The sequence below is a fragment of the Lepidochelys kempii genome, chromosome 11 (genome assembly GCF_965140265.1).
Source record: "Lepidochelys kempii isolate rLepKem1 chromosome 11, rLepKem1.hap2, whole genome shotgun sequence".
Classification (NCBI taxonomy): domain Eukaryota; kingdom Metazoa; phylum Chordata; order Testudines; family Cheloniidae; genus Lepidochelys; species Lepidochelys kempii.
Window position 1 is genome coordinate 80,473,931 of NC_133266.1, and position 22,350 is coordinate 80,496,280.

Consider the following 22,350-nt stretch of genomic DNA (forward strand, 5'->3'; position numbering starts at 1 on the left):
GTGAGGCGGATGCCGTGTCAGTGTAGACCCTGTGTTACCCCACCGGAAGGAGAGGCAGGGTGGCCTCGTGGCGCCCCAGCGCTGTGAGGCGGATGCCGTGTCAGTGTAGACCCTGTGTTACCCCACCGGAAGGAGAGGCAGGGTGGCCTCGTGGCGCCCCAGCGCTGTGAGGCGGATGCCGTGTCAGTGTAGACCCTGTGTTACCCCACCGGAAGGAGAGGCAGGGTGGCCTCGTGGCGCCCCAGCGCTGTGAGGCGGATGCCGTGTCAGTGTAGACCCTGTGTTACCCCACCGGAAGGAGAGGCAGGGTGGCCTCGTGGCGCCCCAGCGCTGTGAGGCGGATGCCGTGTCAGTGTAGACCCTGTGTTACCCCACCGGAAGGAGAGGCAGGGTGGCCTCGTGGCGCCCCAGCGCTGTGAGGCGGATGCCGTGTCAGTGTAGACCCTGTGTTACCCCACCGGAAGGAGAGGCAGGGTGGCCTCGTGGCGCCCCAGCGCTGTGAGGCGGGTGCCCTGTCAGTGTAGACCCTGTGTTACCCCACCGGAAGGAGAGGCAGGGTGGCCTCGTGGCGCCCCAGCGCTGTGAGGCGGGTGCCCTGTCAGTGTAGACCCTGTGTTACCCCACCGGAAGGAGAGGCAGGGTGGCCTCGTGGCGCCCCAGCGCTGTGAGGCGGGTGCCGTGTCAGTGTAGACACTGTGTTACCCCACCGGAAGGAGAGGCAGGGTGGCCTCGTGGCGCCCCAGCGCTGTGAGGCGGATGCCGTGTCAGTGTAGACCCTGTGTTACCCCACCGGAAGGAGAGGCAGGGTGGCCTCGTGGCGCCCCAGCGCTGTGAGGCGGGTGCCGTGTCAGTGTAGACCCTGTGTTACCCCACCGGAAGGAGAGGCAGGGTGGCCTCGTGGCGCCCCAGCGCTGTGAGGCGGATGCCGTGTCAGTGTAGACCCTGTGTTACCCCACCGGAAGACCCTGTGTTACTTACCTCGATTTTAGCAGCCTCTGGGAGGCGCCCTACACTGACCCACCAGGACCACTCTGGTCACCCTTCTGAACTCTGCTTCTTCGTGGCCAGGTACATAAGAACATGCCTCTCCCCTGTTAAAGGCCTGCGAATTTTTGAAATTCCATTTCCTGTTTGCTTGGCTCACCTAGCAACTGCCCAGCTGAGCGTGCTGGCTCCACGCTCCGACTGTGCTCCCAGCTGGAGTACGCCGAAGGTGGTGGGTCTCCCAGCTCCGTCGGGAGAAGAGTCTGTGCAGGCAGAGCTCCCATCTGGCCCGAGCAAAGCGGAGAGCGATGAGCAGATCGCTCCTGGTGTGGCCAGGGACTCGCAGCAGTGCCGTGTAAAAGTGAGGAACTGCAGCAGACGCCAGAAGACAAGGGAGGCAAACAGTCGCTCTGGTCTGGCGCCACGGACATGCCCCTTTTACAAGGAGCTGCGTGCTCTGCTCTGCTCTGCCCCCACCTCCACCACCAAGGGCCCCGTGGACACATCACAGTCACGGGCCATGGTCAACTGTGTGGAAGAGGAGGAGGAGGAGGAGAATGGGGGCAGGCGACCAGGGAATCCAGTCACGGTGAGCCCGGAGCTGTTTTTAACCCCGGAGCAGTCCAGGCAGCCCCAACACTCCAGCACGGGCGAGCCAGCCTGGTGCCGGGGAAGGCACCTCTGGTAAATGTGCAGTTTGCATTGCTATTGCAGGGACTCATCTTCTCATTTACTATTCTTTATTTGTGTTACAAGTGATAGTGAAATAACCCCTCTACCTCTACTGGTTGTCCACTTCTCATTCCCTGGCACAGGCACAAAACAGTTTGTTTATGCGCATGGGGATGTCCCGTGAATCCTCCAGAGAGCTTGAGGAAACTTTCCTGGAGGTAATCTGTAATCCTCTGCCAAAGATTTCTGGGGCGGGCTGCCTTATTTCTTCTTCCACAGTAAGACATTTTCCCGCCACTCAGCAATTATTTCGGCAGGCATCATTGCAGGCAGGGGCAGCAAGCTGGAAACCATGGCATCTCCAAGCTCAGCTCAGACTGGGAAGAGCACATGGGAGTGGCATTCCAAATTTAAGAAAAAAGCAACATTTGATCCTTGTTGGCATGGAGTCGAGCGTTGAGATGATGCTGTTTCCCCATCGCACCTGCAACAGCAGGGTCCTTATCTGTCATTAACACCTGGCAAATCTCCTGTGGAAGTGAGAGAGAAGGGAGAACATGCACGCTGGTCTTTTAACTGCATCCCACCAGAGGGCCAAGGCATCAAGCATGGAGGGCGGTTTCCTTTCGGCAAGCTCGCAAGGGAGCTCACGGACAAAGGACAGGACATGCAGGAAAGGACACTGGAGGCAAAGAGCTCCACTCCTCGTCTGGCTATATCACCAGCCAGCTGCCATTACATAAGGAGCACCTCATTTGAATGAATGGCAGGATAGCGCAGCTCAGTGATGTTTTCTCCCTGCTGCCTGAGAGCAGTTTGAAAATTGTGCTGATCTGCAAAAACAAAAACAAGTTAAAAACAAAAAAACCAACAACAACAGATGAGTTACGGGATGTCGAGCAAAGAATTGTGGGCATTTGCTAGTTTGACCCTATGCCCCAGAATTCCAAGAGGGAACCCATGATGCACTAGGAGCATAATCCAGCCAGGCAGAGACACCTCCCTGCAGGTGATCCAACCAGATTTTCGTGTGGTTATTTTCATAGAATCATAGAATACCAGGGTTGTAAGGGACCTCAGGAGGTCATCTAGTCCAACCCCCTGCTCAAAGCAGGACCAATCCCCAATTAAATCATCCCAGCCAGGGCTTTGTCAAGCCTGACCTTAAAAACTTCTAAGGAAGGAGATTCCACCACCTCCTTAGGTAACACATTCCAGTGTTTCACCACCCTCCTAGTGAAAAAGTTTTTCCTAACATCCAACCTAAATCTCCCCCACTGCAACTTGAGACCATTACTCCTTGTTCTGTCATCTGCTACCACTGAGAACAGTCTAGAGCCATCCTCTTTGGAACCCCCTTTCAGGTAGCTGAAAGCAGCTATCAAATCCCCCCTCATTCTTCTCTTCCGTAGACTAAACGTCCCCAGTTCCCTTAGCCTCTCCTCATAACTCATGTGTTCCAGTCCCCTAATCATTTTTGTTGCCCTCCGCTGGACTCTTTCCAATTTTTCCACATCCTTCTTGTAGTGTGGGACCCAAAACTGGACACAGTACTCCAGATGAGGCCTCACCAGTGTTGAATAGAGGGGAACGATCACGTCCCTCAATCTGCTGGCAGTGCCCCTACTTATACATCCGAAAATGCCGTTACCCTTCTTGGCAACAAGGGCACACTGTTGACTCATATCCAGCTTCTCGTCCACTGTAACCCCTAGGTCCTTTTCCGCAGAACTGCTGCCGAGCCATTCGGTCCCTAGTCTGTAGCGGTGCATTGGATTCTTCCGTCCTAAGTGCAGGATTCTGCACTTGTCCTTGTTGAACCTCATCAGATTTCTTTTGGCCCAATCCTCCAATTTGTCTAGGTCCCTCTGTATCCTATCCCTACCCTCCAGCGTATCTACCTCTCCTCCCAGTTTAGTGTCATCTGCAAACTTGCTGAGGGTGCAATCTACACCATCCTCCAGATCATTAATGAAGATATTGAACAAAACCAACCCCAGGACCGACCCTTGGGGCACTCCACTTGATACCGGCTGCCAGCTAGACATCAAGCCATTGATCACTACCCGTTGAGCCCAACAATCTAGCCAGCTTTCTACCCACCTTATAGTGCATTCATCCAGCCCATACTTCTTTAACTTGCTGGCAAGAATACTGTGGGAGACCGTGTCAAAAGCTTTGCTAAAGTCAAGGAACATCACATCCACTGCTTTCCCTTCATCCACAGAACCAGTTATCTCGTCATAGAAGGCAATTAGATTAGTCAGGCATGACTTTCCCTTGGTGAATCCATGCTGACTGTTCCTGATCACTTTCCTCTCCTCTAAGTGCTTCAAAATTGATTCCTTGAGGACCTGCTCCATGATTTTTCCAGGGACTGAGGTGAGGCTGACTGGCCTGTAGTTCCCAGGATCCTCCTGCTTCCCTTTTTTGAAAAAGGGCGGAGCTGTGTGTACTCTTTCACTGTGGTTATCCTGATCTAGTTACAGTGGGAAACACACACCCGACAAACTTAGCTGTGTAGACACCTGACTTCAGGGATTCCATCAGACTTCAATTTGAGTTACACAAACTGGATTCTATCTTTAGCCCAGTAACTGTGAGCTTATCTGTCCATGTCACCAGTATATAAAGCAGCAGATTAACTTTTAAATATAATCTCTTATTATTATTGCTTTTGTTCCATACTCAGTTGATCAGGTATATTGACATTCCTGGAAATTAGCTTCAATGTATTTACATAACTAGCTAATTACAACCTTCTGTATCTCGTCAACACAATATAATATTGCAGCACTCAAAGAAACTTTTGGTAGCATTAAGAAGTAGGGTTGCCTGCGATTATATCTTTATGGTCCTTAAGAGAAAGAAATTCAGCGACCACTTTGTTAATTGAATTAAACTGTTCTACACTAATCCCTCCTGCCGTGTGATCACCACGAGCTATATTTCAGAACCGTTCTCATTACTGAGAGGAACAAGCCCAGGCTGCCTGCTATCCCTACTGCAACAAATTCAAATTACTCACTTCCTCGCCTTCGAATTCAGCCCAGGTGCACTTGTTCTGTCCAAAGCTCCCAAACATCTTACATTTTGTAGAGAGTTGTACCATTTCACCAGATTGGCAGCGATGACGTTTGACTTCCTAATGACCCACCAAAAGTTAACATGCAATAAGGCAAAAATGGAACGAAGAATTGCCAAAAAAAATCTCACTCCCATCATGGAATTGAGCAATACAAAATATGAAAGAAGTGATCCTAGATCTCCAATTCCATGCCATTCAATAAACAAACAAAAAAAATCATCTTTACGTGGAATCGGCCACCCCAAAGAATTTACAAAATTAAAGCTATCCCCGATGATCTGTGTTGGAGGTGTGGGGTGCAGGAGCAATGTGTGCACATAATTTTGTCACATCCTGTTGTTTCAAGCTTCTGCGATGATATTAAAACCAGAATTAGCAAGATTCTAGAGGCTTCACTCAGCCTTAAAGCAGACACCTGCAGAAGGGAACATATATCCAGCAAATGGAGGCTATACCAAAGGGAATGGGTTTTGAGACATCACATTTTGCTACACTGGAAAAGTAAATCCCCCCTCAGGGCATAGAGGCCAGTATAGCTGCTTGGCGGATCTGATTGCAAAGGAAAGGATGACATACAATACATAGCGAACCCCAGGAAAATTTGATTCTCTTTGAGACAGATTACTAGAAGTTGTGGACTAATGATCCCTCCAGGAAATCTGGATGAAAGATAGGAAATAAATCACCCTCTTCCTTCCCATCCCTTCTTCTCTTCCTCTCCACAACCCCCACAGCCTTTTTCCTCTTTGATTTTGATTTCTTTAATTTTTATTTATTTATTTTTATATGCGCCATAAAAACTAGCGTGCTGGGAATACTGTGATTAATACTTGGGAGTCCAAACAACGCGTAAACGTCTTGGTCGTTTTTCTTTTCTGACATACGGTACTTTTAAACTTGTTCTGAATTTTGGCACCTGGAATTCCTTCTGTTTGTTATAGGAAAAAAAGATTGAAAATATTTAATAAATTTAAAAAATGCAGTGACTTATTTAATATAAGTGATGCTATGTATTTGTGTTAGAGAAGGCAGGGTCACAAAAATGTGGCTTGTGTTGGGAGCAGAAGGTGGGGAGGTTTGTGATGGTCCTTAGTTCCTGGGGAATAGTCCATTCCACAGTCTCGGACTGTCTCCCAAGAAAGTTCTGTTTCATGCACACACAAGCTTTACCCTTATCGTAGAAAGTTCCATTATGCAAAAGGAGGAAAGAAGTTGACCGTGGTTTTTATCCCAGAGCTGTAGATGGTGTTTTATTTATCCAGGGCCCTGGACACGGAGATAAGGACTGAGATCTTGAACTTGATTTGATGTTCTATGGCCTGATGTGTCCGTGGTAGAAGATGTGCTGCAGTGTTCTGTGCTAGCTGGAATTTCCTAAGCGCTGATGAGTTCATGCCCAGGTATATCACCTTGTTGTAGTCCAGCCATGCAGTGACAAAGGTGTGACTGAAGAAGGCCAGGTCTTCATCCACTAAGACATCTCCTAGCCAACCGGAGATGATAGAAACTGTTACTTGTGGATGTTGGGGATCTTAGTGTCAGCAAGGAATCCAAGAACACCCCTAAATTAGAGAATGAATCGACCAGTTGTTGGTAATTAACTTAAATGTAGGAACTGAACAGAGGATATCCAGAGCTTCTTGAGAAGTAATCATCAAATCCAGTCACAAGGTGGATATCTTATCTCAGCCTCTTGCTCTGCACAGCTCTAGTCCAGGAAGGCAATTTCATTCTCTGCTTTAATAACTATGGCACGTCCTAATTACATCACCACTCCAGCCTGGCCTGACCTCTGCGATTCCTGGGAATTGGCACAGGTGTTATTCACGTGGTCCATACGGAGACACGGGCATTTCTAGCGTTCCTCTTCCAAGTGGATTCTCTGATGCCTAATAAAGGCCGAGTTGATCCCTGAAGTTTTTCCCACACCCAGGGCATTTGTAGGGCTTCTTGTCCGTGTGGATCCTCTGGTGCATAGGGAGGGTTGAACTGTGACTGAAGCTTTTCCCACAGTCCAGGCAGTTGTAGGGTTTCTCCCCTGTGTGGATTCTCTGGTGCATAATAAGATTTGAGTGCCAATCAAAGCTTTTCTCGCACTCAAGGCATTTGTAGGGCTTTTCTTCTGTGTGTTTTTTCCAATGCTTAGTGAGGTCTGATCTGTCACTGAAGCTTTTTCGACACTCGGGGCATACATAAGGTCTCTCCCCTGTGTGGATTCTCTGGTGTATAATAAGGACAGATCTCCGACCGAAGCTTTTCCCACATTTGGGGCAATTGAAGGGTTTCTCTCCTGTGTGGATTCTCTGATGTTTAGTGAGGTCTGATTGGAAACAGTAGCTTTTCCCACAATCGGGGCACTTGAAGGGCTTTTCTCCGGTGTGTTTTCTCTGGTGCTTAGTGAGATCTGATCTGTCACTGAAGTTTTTCCCACAATCATTGCATTTATAGGGCTTCTCTCCTGTGTGGATTCTCTGGTGTATAACCAGTTGTGATTGCCGAACAAAGCTTTTCCCACACTCGGGACACTTATGGGGTCGCTCTCCAGTGTGGATTCTCTGATGGTGAATGAGGGTTGAGCTGACAAAGAAGTGTTTCCCACAGTCGGGACAACTATAGGGTCTCTCTCCTGTGTGCATTCTCTGATGTTCAGTAAGGCGGGAGCTCTGAGTGAAGCTTTTACCACAATCGGGGCATTTATAGGGCCTCTTTCCTGAGTGGATTCTCTGATAGTTAATGAGGGTTGAGCTGTTACAGAAGCATTTCCCACAGTTGGGGCATCCGCAGGATTTCTCTCCTGTGTGCATTCTCTGGTGTTCAGTAAGACAGGAGCTCTGAGTGAAGCTTTTCCCACAGTCGGGGCATTTACAGGGCTTCTCTCCTGTGTGGATTCTGTAATGTTTAAGAAGGTTTGCATGCTGTCTGAAGCTTTTCTCACAGTCAGGGCAACTGTAAGGTTTTTCTCCTGTGTGGATTCTCTGGTGAGTGATATGGGATGATCTCCAGCAGAAGCTTTTCCCACAGTCATCACACGTGTAGGGTCTCTCTCCTGTGTGGATTCTCTGGTGAGTAACAAGGGCTGAGTGGTGACTGAAGCTTATCCCACACTCATTGCATTTGTAGGGTCTCTCCCCCATGTGGGTTCTCTGGGGTTTAGTGAGGGCTGAGCTGTCCCTGAAGCTTTTCCCACAGTCACTGCATTTATAGGGCTTCTCGCCAGCGTGGATTCTCTGGTGAGTAATAAGGACTGATCTCCAGTGAAAGCTTTTCCCACAGGCACTGCACTTGTAGGGTCTGTCTCCAGCGGGGATCCGCGCCTGGACAGTTTCTTTGATTTTCCTAACCCCTTTGCTCCTGTGAGTGGATTTATCCCATCTCTCTGCTGACTGGATTCCCTGCTGCCTCTCTGGCCCACGCGGCCTCTCACGGTTTTCTCCCTCCTCAGGGTTTGGGGAGATGCCCCCTTCAGATGTTCCCCGTACTGTCCTGTGTGGTTCCTCTGGATCAGGATCTTCCAGCTGAGGATTCTCCTCCTCGTTCTCACCATCCCATCACCTGCTGGGACAGAGAGAGAACCCAGACAGGAGTCAGTCCCCGTGCCGGGGGAAAGGGTAAGCAAGGTACAAACTCTAGTAATGGTTCCCCCTCAAAACCCCTTCCCCACTGGACAGAAAGGATGGGATTGATTCTGCCTTCACATCCCATCGAGAGAGTCAGAGAAAAAGCGAGCGACTGCCAGGTGACTGGGAAACCATGACTGATGTCTCCCGTGAGGATCTGTCACTTGCTGGGGCAAACCTGGCCTGGGTGAGACAAGGCAGAAGAAACCAGAATAACCGCTGGGCAGATAAATAAATTCATAGATCAATCAGGGATAAATCCCCTCCAAACCTTCCCCAGAGGAGGGAGAGGAAGAGAGCGATTTTGCCTCCCCATCTCCTCCGTATGTGGATGAGAGGAGGGGTTTTTGCGGTCAGATATCTTTGGTGAAAACCCATTAAGGATGCCTGCCATGAGAATATAAAAGCGGAGCCAGTTTCACTGATTCCTCACCCCTGTGGATGTCTCCTGGGATCCTCCTTTCCTCATAACCCTGGAGACCATGGACCCACGACTCCTCCTCTCGTTCCAGCCGGGAGATCACATCTGGTTTGGAAATTAGAAATCCTGCTGGGGGGCAAGAAATCAAGTGTTGATCTTGTTCATTACGGTCAGGGCTGTTAGTATTCCAGATCCAGGGTCTGAGCAGCCCACCCAGAGAGGTGTTTCCTCTCCCCAGCCCCACCCTGCAGGGACTGGGCTATAAATGGTACAAGATCCCATGACGTGCTGGTCTGGAGCAAGGCTTCCTCCACTCTGCCTAGGGAGTTGCCCTGACTTAGTCCCCTGGGGATCTGAGCTGAGCAGGGCTGCTACCCTCTCCGGGTATCTTGTTTGCATCTAAGCTTCTGTCACTGCCAGTTAACTCCTCTCTCCATCCCCCTCCCCCATATCCCTCCAAAACACAAGCCAGAACTGGAAGCTATTACTTGTGAGTGTGAGCAATTTGGGGTGGAGACTATCCCTATTTCTCCATGCAGCACCTGCCTCAACGGGGCTGTGATCCTGTACTGGGGCCTTGAGGTGCTTTCTCCGTACAAGTGGTGAAGAAACAAACAGAAGAAACGCCAACCAGGGCCTGAAAAGAAGATCATTAAACACCTGTTCCCTGTCCAGCACAGAGAGGGAAGAGCCTAGTTCCGTGGGGTCACAATGGACTAGAGGTAGGGGCTGAAGGGTAAATCGGCCCTTCCCCATCACCCAGGAGACCCACTCTGCTCCCACAGAGGGGCAGACACTGTAGGCCTGGTTCTGGGTCTCCTCACTCCCCCAGTCTGCTCTACAAACCACAGACCCAGAGAGGGAAACTCTACGGGAGGAGCAATTATTCTCCAACCTCTACTCCCCCGGGCTCCAATGTGGAAGACGCCCCCCGCCCGACAAATCTCACCAATCCCATCTGAATTATCTCCAAGGGGCCCCCCCTGCGCAAAGCACTCTAGCTCAGGGCTTGAGCCCCATTGACATTACTGGAAGTTAAGCCCACGCTTCAGTTCTTCACTGAAGAGGGATGCTTGTTGTAACTGGGACCCAAGGAAAAGACTAATTGGGTATCCGGGTAATTACAAAGCTGAAGACTTAGAATCAGACATGCGATGGCCCAAAGGACCATTACAGTCGTTTAGCCTGACCTCCTGCATCACACAGGCCAGAGAAAATCAACCAGCTATTCCTACATTAAGCACACCCAAAACTCCCCTCCCCTACCAGGCATGGATGGGTCTTGAAGGATGGACTGATCACTCCAGCCAAATACCTCACGCTCCTGAATCAATCCTACAGCTAATGGAATGCTCGCGTGCAAAGACCAGATGCTCTCCGTCCTGCAGATGTTTGGCCAGCAGCCTGCCTTGCACAAAGACGTACGAGTGCAGTGCAGACAGGGATCAGTGTGACCACGTGTCTAGAAGTGGCGGCCTAGATGGAAATGACAATGGTGATGACTTTGATGAACAAGGGTTTTCAGTCGCATATGTCAAGGCTAACTTCCCTAGGATTACCAACGATCAGGGTTTTTTCTATGTAAGTAATGTGTCCCTGTGTTAAAATATAAATTAAAAAAGTTGATTTTTAAACATTTTCTCTATTAGGTATCTACATGATTGTTCTAGGTTTGTCATGTTTGGTACCGTTATGTTCATGGAAGAAAAGGCTTTTGAATGATACCCAACTCAACCCTTTCCCTATGACACTGTATTATCAAGATTTCCACTAACTGGAGGAACCTGGAAGTGGGAGCCTGGAGGGATAGTCAGTTTCCCCTCCCAAGCTGCAGAGAGTGACACCATGGAAATTACGGTTCTGTAGATTTTTATGAACCAAATGACACTTCCCTTACCTTTCTATCATGAACATGCCCACGGAATACGATTGTACTACATTAAGCTCCCAAACTATGTTGTTTCCTAGATTGAAAAGCCCTCTTCTCTTCCCCTTGTAGGTATTTTTAAGCTATCAAGTCACCACTCTACTGTCTCTTTGTTTAGGTAAACATAGTGAGCTTCTTAAGTCTCGCACTGTAAACCGTCCTCGGAATTTCTAAAGGTTGGAGAGTAAAACATCCTATATCAAAATGTGTGGCATCCAACATGGGGGAATTCGAAACCTCATCTTGACAAATAAAGAAGAACTGATTAGAAAACATTAGTAAAAGTTAGAACAAATTAGTAATAGCTTAGGTGTAAGCCACAGAATCATAAAAATGCAAGATTGGAAGGGACTTCAAGGGTATGTCTACACTGCTGCATTGTAAACACAGGTCTGTGGGACCCATGCTTGAACAGCCTCACTGAACTGTAAACCTGCCTTACAAGTACCGGACGTGGGTCTTGTTGCCATGCTAACGTGTATGTACTTCACTCTGCAGCCTTCCCACTTGGGTCTCCATCTCGAGCTGCATATATGCTGCAAGATGACAGGGCTTTGCCCTACCTTCGTAGCAGGGTCCTAGGCTGTGGGTCCTGGGAGCTTGCTGAACCATGTCAGAGTGAGGTGTGTGTGCAGGGAAGGGGGGCTTAAGCTTAACCATGAGTGAGAGGCCTGTCTTAGTGCAGTCGTACCCAGAGAAATCAACAAACCCTTCCCCCTGGGCTGAGGCAAGATTAAGTAAACCTAAACCATCCCTGCCAAGAGTTTTTTCAGCCTCTTCTTACAGCCCTCCAATGACGGGGATTCCACAACTTCCCTGCTTGGCTTTCCCAGTGCTGAACTATTCTTAGAGTCTAGATAGTTTTTTCCTGATATCTAACTGAAATCTCCCTTGCAGCGGACTAAGTTGATTCCTTCCTGTCCTGCCCTTGGTGGACATGAAAAACAATGGATTACCATCCTCTTTACAACAGCCTTCTAAATAGTTGAAGACTGGTATCATGTGTCCCTGGAGCCTTCTCTTCTCTAGACTAAACATGCCCAATTCTTTCAATGTTGCAAAGATTAGCATAATGGGAGGATATAACCCATCACACAGAGGAAAGAAAAGGCAAAAATAGGCCCCATATTTCTGGATCACGGTTTCATTAATGTCTCTGTTTTGGAGTTATTATGAGGCAAATTGTCCACAAGGTGCTACACAGACATTACAAAAAAGAACAAGTGAAAGTCAAAGGCCACAAGGGACCATTGTAATCACCTAGTCTGATCACCTGTGTAACACAAGCCATTAAAAGAACTTCCCCCAAATAATTCCTAGAAGAGATCCTTAAGAAAACATTGAATCTTGATTTTAAAATGGTCAGAGATGGAGAACCCACCCTGACCCTTGGTAAATTGTTCCAAAGATTAATTACACACTGTTAAAAATGTATTCCTTATTTCCAGTCTAAATCTTTCTAGCTTCAACTTCCAGGCATTGAAATAATAGAATCATGGGACTGGAAGGGACCTCGAGAGCTCATCTAGCCTGGTCCCCTGCACTCATGGCAGGACTAAGTATTTTCTTCAGTCTAGATTCTAGATCATCCCTTGTGTGACCTGCTCTTAAAAACCTCCAATGATGGAGACTCCACAAACTCCCTGTGCAACTTGTTCCAGGGCTTCACCACCCTGACAGTCAGGAAGTTTTTCCTAGTGTTCAACCTAAACCTCCCTTGCTGCAATTTAAGCCCACTGCTTCTTGTTATTCCTTTCTCTGGTAGATAAAGAGCCCATTGCTAAATATTTGTTCCCCACCTAGGTATTTATTAGACTGTGATCAAGTTACCCCTTAACCTTCTCTTTGTTATGCTAAATAGATTGTGCTCCTGGAGTCATTTACTATAAGGCAGGTTTTCTAATCCTTTAATAATTCTTGTGGCTTTTCTCTGAACCCTCTCCTGCTTATCAGCTTCCTTCTTCAATTATGGGCGTCAGAACAGGACACAGTATTCCACCAGCACCAAAACCAGAGGTAAAATAACTCTCTCTGCTCCTACTTGAGAGTCCCGTTTATGCATCCAAGGATTGCATTAGCAATTGGACACAAAAATCACACTGGAGCTCATGTTCAGCTGATTATCCACAACAACTCCCCATTTTTTTTCCAGAGTCACCACTTCCCAGGACAGAGTCCCCCCCACCCCCATCCCGTCCTTGTGAAAGTATGGTCGACATTCTTTGTTCCTAGATGTTTTCATTTATATTTAGCCAAAATAAAACACGTATTGTTTGCTTGCCCCCAGCTTAGAAAAATAAAAACTGGCTAACTGATAAATCTCAAAACATAGCTGTAAATGGAATCATTGTCAAGCATGTTTGTTTCTAGTGGGGTCCAGTCTTGGCCCTAAGCTATTTAACATTTTTATCAGTGCTGTGGAAGAAAGCATAAAATCATCAATGATAAGATTACAGATGACACAAAGACTGGTGTAATGGTAATTAAAGAAGTGGACAGGTCACTCATACAGAACCCTTTGGATTGCCTGGTGAGATGGGTGCAAGAAAACACTGTGGGCTTCAATATGGCCAAATGTAAAATGATACATCTAGGAACAAGGAATGCAGGCCACCCTCATAGGCTGGGAGACTCTCTTTGGAAGCAATATCTCTGAAAAAAGATGTCAGGGTTATGGTGGATAACCAGCCGAACAGGAGCTTCCAGTGTGTGACACTGAGGCCGGAGTAGCTGCTGCACACCTTGGAGGCATAAACAGGGGACTCTCGAGTACCAGTAGAGAGGTCATATTACCTCTGTGCTTTAGAATCATACAACCACTGCTGGAATACAATGTCCATTTCTGGTGCCAGCAATTCAATAAGGCTGTTGAAAAATTCTGGGGGGGGGGGAGTTCAGAGAAGAAACATGAGTGTGATAAAAGGATTGAAAACAGGCCTTATAATGAAAGCCTCTAGGAGCTCAGTCTCTCCCGTTGATCAAAGAAAAGGTGAAGGGGAGACTTGACCGCAATCTATGAATGGCTACATGGGGAACAGAAATGTAACAATAATGGGCTCTCTGGTCTCGCAGAAAAAGGTATAACAAGATCCAATGGCTGGAAGTTGAAGCTAGACAAATTTAGACTTGACATAAGTTGCAAAGTTTGAACAGTGAGGACAACTGACCATTGGGAAAGACTTAGCAAGGGTTATGGCGGATTCTCCATCACAGGGAATTCTTAAAATCAAGATTTGGGTTGTGTTTTTGTTTTGGTTTTTTTTGCTAAAAGATGTGCTCTATTTTAAACAGGGTAATTCAGGGGAGCTCCTATGGCCTGTGTTACACAGGAGGTCAGACTAGATGATCCCAACGGTCCATTCAGCCCTTATAAAATATGAATCTCTAAAGCAGATTTTCCAGTTGACAAATCATTCTTATAGCTCTTTTCTAAACCTGCGCTAATTTGACAACATCCTTTTTTCAGTGTGAACACCAGAACTAGACACAGCACCCATCAATGGTCTAACCAATCCCATTTAAAGAGGTAATATCACCTCGTTATTCCTATTTCCTATTCCCCTGCTAATCTATCCTAGAATCATTACTAGCCGTCTTTGCTACAGCATTGAACTGGAAGCTATGTTTCCACCATGACCTTTTGGTTCTCTTCAGAGTCACTGCTTTCCCAAAGGGTCCCAGAGCCATGGACAGAGATGCTGTCTGACATGGTGATGAACCAGGCTCATGGTGTTGGGGGACTTGGACATCCACACAAATAATTCCACAGACACAGCAGCAAAAAAACCTTCCATTAGATTTTCCAGCTCCTATTCTCACAGGACGCCTCCAGTCCCACACGTGTAGCCAGCCACACCCTGGACTGGACATGGATCTCAGAAACACCAGAACTGCCCCTCTGCATCCATTTGAGCTACACTATGCAACACAGAACACCAGCACTCGCTGAATAAAAACTCTACCCCGCCAAGAGGACAAGGAGCAGAAAGATTAGCCAAGCATGACACTCGCTTGCCATCCTCCACACAGACCTCCACAGTCCTGGGCACCTGCAACAGCTCCGGCAGGGATGGGGCAAACTGGAGCATTGACGATGGGGAGCCCCAGCAGAGAGGGAGACTTTGGCGCTAGGAATTCTTGTAACCCATTGCCACGGCTGCTGCCGCAGGAGGGAAAGAGACTATTCATTACACCAGCACTTGGTGTCTCCAACTGAAATAAGGGCCCTGTTCTGCGGCCACTGGTTCTGACATGGCCTCCACCATTACCATAGTGTCTGAGCCGCTCACAGTCTTTAATGTATTTATCCTTACCCCTCCCTTGTGAGGTAGGGAGGGGCCATTCTACCCATTTTACAGATGGGGAATGGAGAAACTGAGACCCAGGGCTAGATTCACAAAAGGATTTAGGTGCCCAAGTCCTATAATCGGGCCCCACTGAGCTCAACCAAATCCCTGCTCAGCGGCTGCCGAACCCCGTAGGCCCTGAAACTCAAGCGGCACCTAATTTTTGCAGTAAACATTCTCTCGGCACCTCTGAGCACATGCAGGGCCTCTCTCGCCAGGTCTCCAGGTGGGCATGGGCACAGGAACTAGGGGCATGGGGGGTGCTGCAGCACCCTCAGGTTTTACGCCAGCCTCGGCCCCCTTACCCCTATCCCCTCCCGGAGCCGTGGCCCTGCTCCCATGGGGGTGGGTAGTGCAGATGGGGTAAGGGGGGGCACAGAACCCCCACTCTAGACAGAGTTCCAGCACCATTACAGATGTGGAAGACAGGCGTGCCTCTGCCTGACTTGCCTGTGGGACCCAATTTGGCAAGAGTCCCCAGAGCTCACCTACCGGACTGCATCGCTATAGACAAACTTCCATACAACAGGGAGGAGGGAGAACTCCCTCCCAACTTTTAGTCCCGTGGTTAGGATATTCCCCTGGGCAGTGGGAAGCCCGCCGCTCTGTCTGTGGGATAATCTGATGCGGGTCTCCTTCAGTCTCTCCTGTTGAAGCGTTTCTGCTCTCAAACTCTCCTGGGAGGATGGGCCAGGATGGGATGAGCTATAGATAGTCGAAGAGGTGCCTGAAACTGTGGCTGTGCTAAACAGATGGCAGGGGCTGCATCTGATCCCCCTTTCCTTGACTTCCATTTTTGCATTTCCCCCCACGATGGATAGAGTTCTGGCCATGGCTGCCTAGAATGTTGCCTGGAATTTTGGAACTGATTCGACGCAGCATTCAATAACTATTGTGTTACAGGCAGACAGAGGAAAGCCTTCCAGTTGCAGGTAAGGCCTTCGTTGTCTCAGCAGGCTACTTCATGAACCCTCACTCAGCACCGAGCCCCTCTCCCTGCAAGGAACCCTTTCGCAGAGATCAGTCACGGCCAGGCAAGGACACCAGGAAGACCACCTTCCTTCCAAGAATTCAGCACATGGGCACAAGAGGTGTCCCTGGAGACGCTAATGGTAACTGGATCCTGTCCCGTGACTATGGTCCATGCCCATCTGGGCTGGTGAAAGAGAGCTGAGAACATCTGGGGCTTCACACTAACACAGCTGGCAGAGACAGAAGATGTGCAAATGGAGATGAAGCACATTTGAAAATCTGGCCAGTGAGGACTTAGGCAGAGCTAAGTCACAAGACATTGGTCCAATGGCTGAGATGGCTGAGGGGCCGGAAGACCCACAGAATGGTGGAACCAGCCTCGGTTTTTATGTGCCTGAATTGCCTGTCACATGGGAGGGGATGTGGATGGGACAGTCTCTTGCACACAAGATCTGATCCCTCTGAAATCTGGGGGACTAGTTAAGAAAACTGCACAGAATCTGACCCCTTTGCTTCGAAGACCACCCAACTTCTAATACCTGAGGGGACAGGAATCCTTACCCCGCCAGGTCACAATCTCATAACTCTCCTGCATGATGTCCTTGTAGAGGGCTGTCTGAGTGGGGTCCAGCAGGGCCCATTCCTCCTTGGAGAAATACTCAGCCACCTCCTCAAACGTCACGGGCTCCAGGGAAGCCATTTCTCTTCCCCGTCCCTTGGAAGGATGGGCAGATCTGTAGCACAATGTGGATGTTATTTTGCAGCCTGGCAGGATGAGAAGGCAATTGAGGATGTTTCAGAAGGGCTTTTAGTCCATTTTATATCCCATTTCTTCCTGGGTTTGTCCCCTACAGACAGACATTCTAGACTCTGCCATACTGGTGAAAGGCTTGACCCGAGTTTTCAAAAACAGCAACCTAATGTTCGGTTCTTAGAGCCACGCTCAGTTCTCTCAATAAGTGGCCTGAGTTTGAAACGTGCCGAGCCTGAGACATGACGGTTATCGTCAGGTGCCCAGCACGGCTGCCAGTCAGAGCATTTATTCAGCTACCTGAATACAGATCGAGAACATTAGCTATGGGCTTAGGGTGACGGGATAGAAAGTGTGAGAATCGGGACAGGGGGTGGGGGGTAATAGGCTCCCATATAAGAAAAAAGCCCCAAATAGTGGGACTGTCCCTAACAAATCGGGACATCTGGTCACCCTATATAGGCTCCGGTATGTAAGGACATGGTTCTGTAACACAGCACAGACACAGCCCCTCCCAGCACCCCAAAATCAACTAAGGCCGTTTTAAATCCTCACCGTTATCTACAGGGAGTGAAGGGCAGGGGGCCACTCATGTTCACACACACCATGTGTGTCAATATTTGCCAGGCTGGCACTTAAGTCAGTAAATAAGTGTGATTGACTGGCAAAGAACCAGGCTGGGTACCCTCGGAAACAGAGTTTGACTGGACTACAGAGAGGAGAGGGGCTCCCTGGGATCTCTCTATCAGACGCGCAGCCCAAGGAGGCTGGAGCTCTTCAAAACTGGATCATTTTCGAAGTATTAAAGGGTCATTTCTCTCCCTTCCTCCCAGGATGCTTTCCAAACAGGGGCGAGCCGTGTGTCCCCCCAGCCTCCGAGACCAGTCGCCGGGAGCAGCCTGCCAGTGACCCGGGCAGGGCCATATCGGCTCCGAGCCGTCGGCCCTGCAGACAGACGCTGCCCGGAGCTGACGGCGGAGCAGGGCCAAGGACCCGCTGTGGGGACCCCTGGACCCCCTCCGACCCCTAGCGGACCCCTAGCAGACCCCCGGACCCCCCGACCCCTAGTGGACCCCCCGGACCCCCCCACACCTAGCAGACCCCCGGACCCTCCCGACCCCTAGTGGACCCCAGCAGACTCCCGGACCCCCCCGACCCCTAGCAGACACCTAGCAGACCCCCTGGACCCCCCCTGACTCCTAGCGGAGCCCCCGGACACCCCCCCAACCCCTAGCAGACCCCTAGCAGACCCCCGGACCCCCCCGACTCCTAGCCCCTCTCCGACCCCCTGACCTGTGGGGACTCCCCCGACCACTAGTGGACCCCCCGGACACCCCCCCGACCTATGAGGAGTCCCGAACCCCCCCGACCCCTAGCAGACCCCCAGTCCCCAGTGACCTGTGGGCAGCGCGTCCCCCAGCAGCGGGCACCGGGCAGAGGCAGGACCAGGCTTTTCCTCTCCCTTGCCCCCCGGGCAGTGACTGTTGGAGGGGGTTCAGGGGGCAGGGGCTGGGGGGCAGGCAGAGCCCGAGGGGGGCCGGCTCTCACACAGAGGCAGCAGCGGCCTGGGCCGGTGTCACGCCCTGGAGCTCAGCCCCGGCGCCGCAGGCCGCGGAAGGGGGGGCAGGATTCGCTGGGGGGGTGTTTGGGGCGGGGAGGGGAGGAGGCGTAGCTGGTGTGGGTAGGCCAGGGGTGGGGGCTGCGGAGAGTGGGGTGGGCAGGGAGGGGAGGAGGCATAGCTGGCATGGGTAGGCCAGGGCTGCGGAGAGTGGGGTGGGCGGGGAGGGGAGGAGGCGTAGCTGGCGTGGACAGGCCAGGGGTGGGGGCTGTGGAGTGTGGGGTGTGCAGGGTGGGGTGGAGGCATAGCTGGTGTGGGTAGGCCAGGGGTGGGGGCTGCGGAGAGTGGGGTGGGCAGGGAGGGGAGGAGGCATAGCTGGCATGGGTAGGCCAGGGGTGGGGGCTGCGGAGAGTGGGGTGGGCAGGGTGCGGTGGAGGCATAGCTGGCATGGGTAGGCCAGGGGTGGGGGCTGCGGAGAGTGGGGTGGGCGGGGAGGGGAGGAGGCGTAGCTGGCGTGGACAGGCCAGGGGTGGGGGCTGTGGAGTGTGGGGTGTGCAGGGTGGGGTGGAGGCATAGCTGGCATGGGTAGGCCAGGGGTGGGGGCTGCGGAGAGTGGGGTGGGCGGGGAGGGGAGGAGGCGTAGCTGGCGTGGACAGGCCAGGGGTGGGGGCTGTGGAGTGTGGGGCGTGCAGGGTGCGGTGGAGGCGTAGCTGGTGTGGGCAGGCCAGGGGTGGGGGCTGCGGAGAGTGGGGTGGGCGGGGAGACAAGGAGGCATAGCTGGCATGGGCAGGCCAGGGGTGGGGGCTGTGGAGTGTAGGGCAGGCAGGGTGGGGAGGAGGCATAGCTGGCATAGGCAGGCCAGGGTGGGGGCTGTGGAGCGTGGTGTGGGCAGGATGGGGTTGGGAGGAGGCGTAGCTGTGTGGGGCGGGGCAGGCCAGGGGTGGGGGCTGCGGAGCGTGGTGTGGGCGGGGTGGCTATCAGGGCCTGAGGCGTTGTGATGCTCAGGCTGAGTGTGCAATGAGCAGGGAGAGGAAGGCACCTAAGAATGGGATGCACACCGCATTTTGTGATGACAAGCCAGGAACCCTTCTCCTGGAGCCAGGTGGCCCTGGTGCCTCAGCTGTTCCTTGTGAGAACAAGTTCGGAGTCTCCTCACCCCACACCCAGTGGCCGGCGGAGGCAAAGGTGGTGCCCACCGTGTAGCTCTTCTGGGTTAGAGAGCTCAGCCTGGACCTGGATGAGCCAGGTTCAATCCCCCCTTTGCAGCCCAGGAGCCAGAGGAGTTCCCTCTGCCCACTGCGGCCCCGGGGCTGGGAAAGTTCGCTGTCCCTGGCACAGCCCCAGGAGAGAGGAGCTCTCGCACTCTCCCTGCCACAGCCCAGGAGCCTGCGGAGTTTTGTGCCCCTCGCCAGGCCCCATTGCTGGAGCAGTTTGCTCTCCCCCTCCCCAGAGGAGTTTCACATCCCTCGCCAATGTGCCCCACCCCAAAGCAGTAAAATTTAAATTCCTGCACATGTCCCTGCTTCTAGAGATTGCTGGGCACTGCCATGTTGGGTTAGGTTATGATCTATTAAAAAGAAAAGGAGTACTTGTGGCACCTTAGAGACTAACCAATTTATTCGAGCATAAGCTTTTGTGAGCTACAGCTCACTTCATTGGATGCTGTAGCTCACGAAGGCTTATGCTCAAATAAATTGGTTAGTCTGTAAGGTGCCACAAGTACTCCTTTTCTTTTTTGCGAATACAGACTAACACGGCTGCTACTCTGAAACCTGTCATTATGATCTACTGAATCTATTCATCCTATTTGTATGCATGTGTAATTTTTTATTTGAAGTTATGAATATTGACTGTGTACTTGTTTAATTTTAAGTAGCCTCAGTGAAACAGTTGGTCAGCTTCCTGAGAAAAGACTATTCTCAGTAAGTGCCCAATCAAGAAACACTTAAGCCAGCAATGAACTTGGAGACACCAATCCACATCTGGGCTTTCCCAGGAATGTGGCCTGGCTGGTAAGGAATTCAGTCATGCATAGACATGTGACTTGCCCAGGTGACTCCAAAACTCCATCTTGGAGCTGAATTCCGGATAGGAGAGAGGAGGAGGTCTCCACTCACAAGAGAAAGTCTATTTAAGCCCCTGGGAGACCCCTCCATTTTGTCTTCAGCTGGCTCAAGAGATAGCCTCTCCGCCCCCAAAGGTTACCTGAAAGAGACTGGAACAAAGGACAGTAACCACAGGGGTGAGAGTGATTGCTAGACCCAGACTAGAAGGAGGCTAGTCTGTAAAAGAAGCTTACTGGAACATCTTCGAGAGTGAGATTTCATCTGTAATCACTTTCTTACTGTATTAGGCATAGACGTGCATGTTTTATTTTATTTTGCTTGGTAATTCACTTTGTTCTGTCTGTTATTACTTGGAACCACTTAAATCCTATGTTTTGTATTTAATAAAATCACTTTTTACTTATTAATTAACCCAGAGTATGTATTAATACCTGGGGAGGGGGGCAGGCAAACAGCTGTGCATACCTCTCTATCAGTGTTATAGAGGGCAAACAATTTATGAGTTTACGCTGTACAAGCTTTATACAGGGTAAAACGGATTTATTTGGGGTTTGGACCCCACTGGGAGCTGGGCATCTGAGTGTTGGAGACAGGAACACTTCTTAAGCTGTTTTCAGTTAAGCCTGCAGCTTTTCAGGGATGTGGTTCAGACCTGGGTCTGGGTTTGTAGAGTGTCTGGCTCAGACAAGGCAGGGTTCTGAAATCCCGAGCTACACAGGGAAAACAGGCTCAGAGGTAGTCTCAACACATCAGGTGGCAGTCCCCAAGGGGGTCTCTGTGATCCAACCCATCACAGATACATGTGTACAAAGAGGATAATCATATTCAGTAAATCATAACCTTTGTGATGCTACCTCAACATGACCCGGCTTGCATAAAATATGTTATGATTATGACACAATTATATCATAATTTTACTATGAAAAATATGGGAAGCAGCATCACAGGAGGCTCCTCCTCCTTCCTTTCAGCCTTCCAAATGCCCATTTCAGTGCAAATCTGCATTGACTCAGAGTAGAGTTAAGCAGCTCCTTTCTCCTGTCCCAGTGCCCAGGACAATGATTCATAAGCCAGGGATGCAGACGGTTTCCCAGAATGACAGGAGTATGAGGTACAAAGGGGTTGAACACCGGATGATATTCAAAGTAAATTTACAAACAGAATGATACAATTATCAAAACTGATAATTAGGAGATTCAAGAATTAGGTGGAATTATTAAGTAATTGCTTCTTATCTGAGTGGTTCAAGGAAAGCAAATGAAAACATGGAATTACTGATTATGGTTATTAATGCATTAAGGAGGTAACCACAAACGTTTACCAAGGATTCTTTTTCCTGTGCATTAAGGGAAGTCCAAAAATAAACAATTGAACTTGGATTTGAAGTAGAGAAATGTTTATTTCAGTAATCAACTGGTTTGTCAATTAAGAAACCCGTAATCAATTAAATCAACAAGATGTATGCAAACAAGATACAACAGATAAAAAAGGTAAATAAAACAAGTGATACAATGTAGCAAAACTTAACCCCCTAACTAAACATGACATTCTAAAATACCATGTAAATGAAAAGAAGGTTGGTTAGCTACACTGAATGGACGAGTGGTATAAAATTGGGTTTAACATTCAAAAAACTGTGTGTGATCCATGAGTGTCCCCTAACAGCACCGACAGGTTGTATTATGCTAATTAAGATGAACCACTAGTTCAGCATTATGAAAATAATTCAACAGCGGACCTTTACGAATAAACAGTTTCCGGTAACCAAGAATAAGCTCAATGACGTGATTAGATTAGAGCAACTCTAATGCAACTTGGTATTACAACTTTTGAACTAAAAACCAAGTTAGAGGAAACTGGATATTTTGGCTAAGGTAATACAATTGAAAGGAGGGCCAAGCACACAAAAGCTAACACGGCCATTATTACACTGTTTATTTTTTATTAA

The 22,350-nt window shown here is 49.8% G+C and overlaps 1 protein-coding gene across 1 annotated transcript in view; it reads right to left on the reverse strand.

Annotated features, from left to right (window-relative positions):
* Positions 1-4,791: 4,791 nt before the first annotated feature.
* Positions 4,792-22,350, reverse strand: part of LOC140895992 (uncharacterized) — a 41,492-nt gene continuing 23,933 nt past the window's right edge. The window contains 2 exon segments of the mRNA XM_073307036.1: positions 4,792-6,638; positions 6,640-8,035. Coding sequence (XP_073163137.1) covers positions 6,600-6,638; positions 6,640-8,035 — 1,435 coding nt within the window. The 3' untranslated portion in view covers positions 4,792-6,599.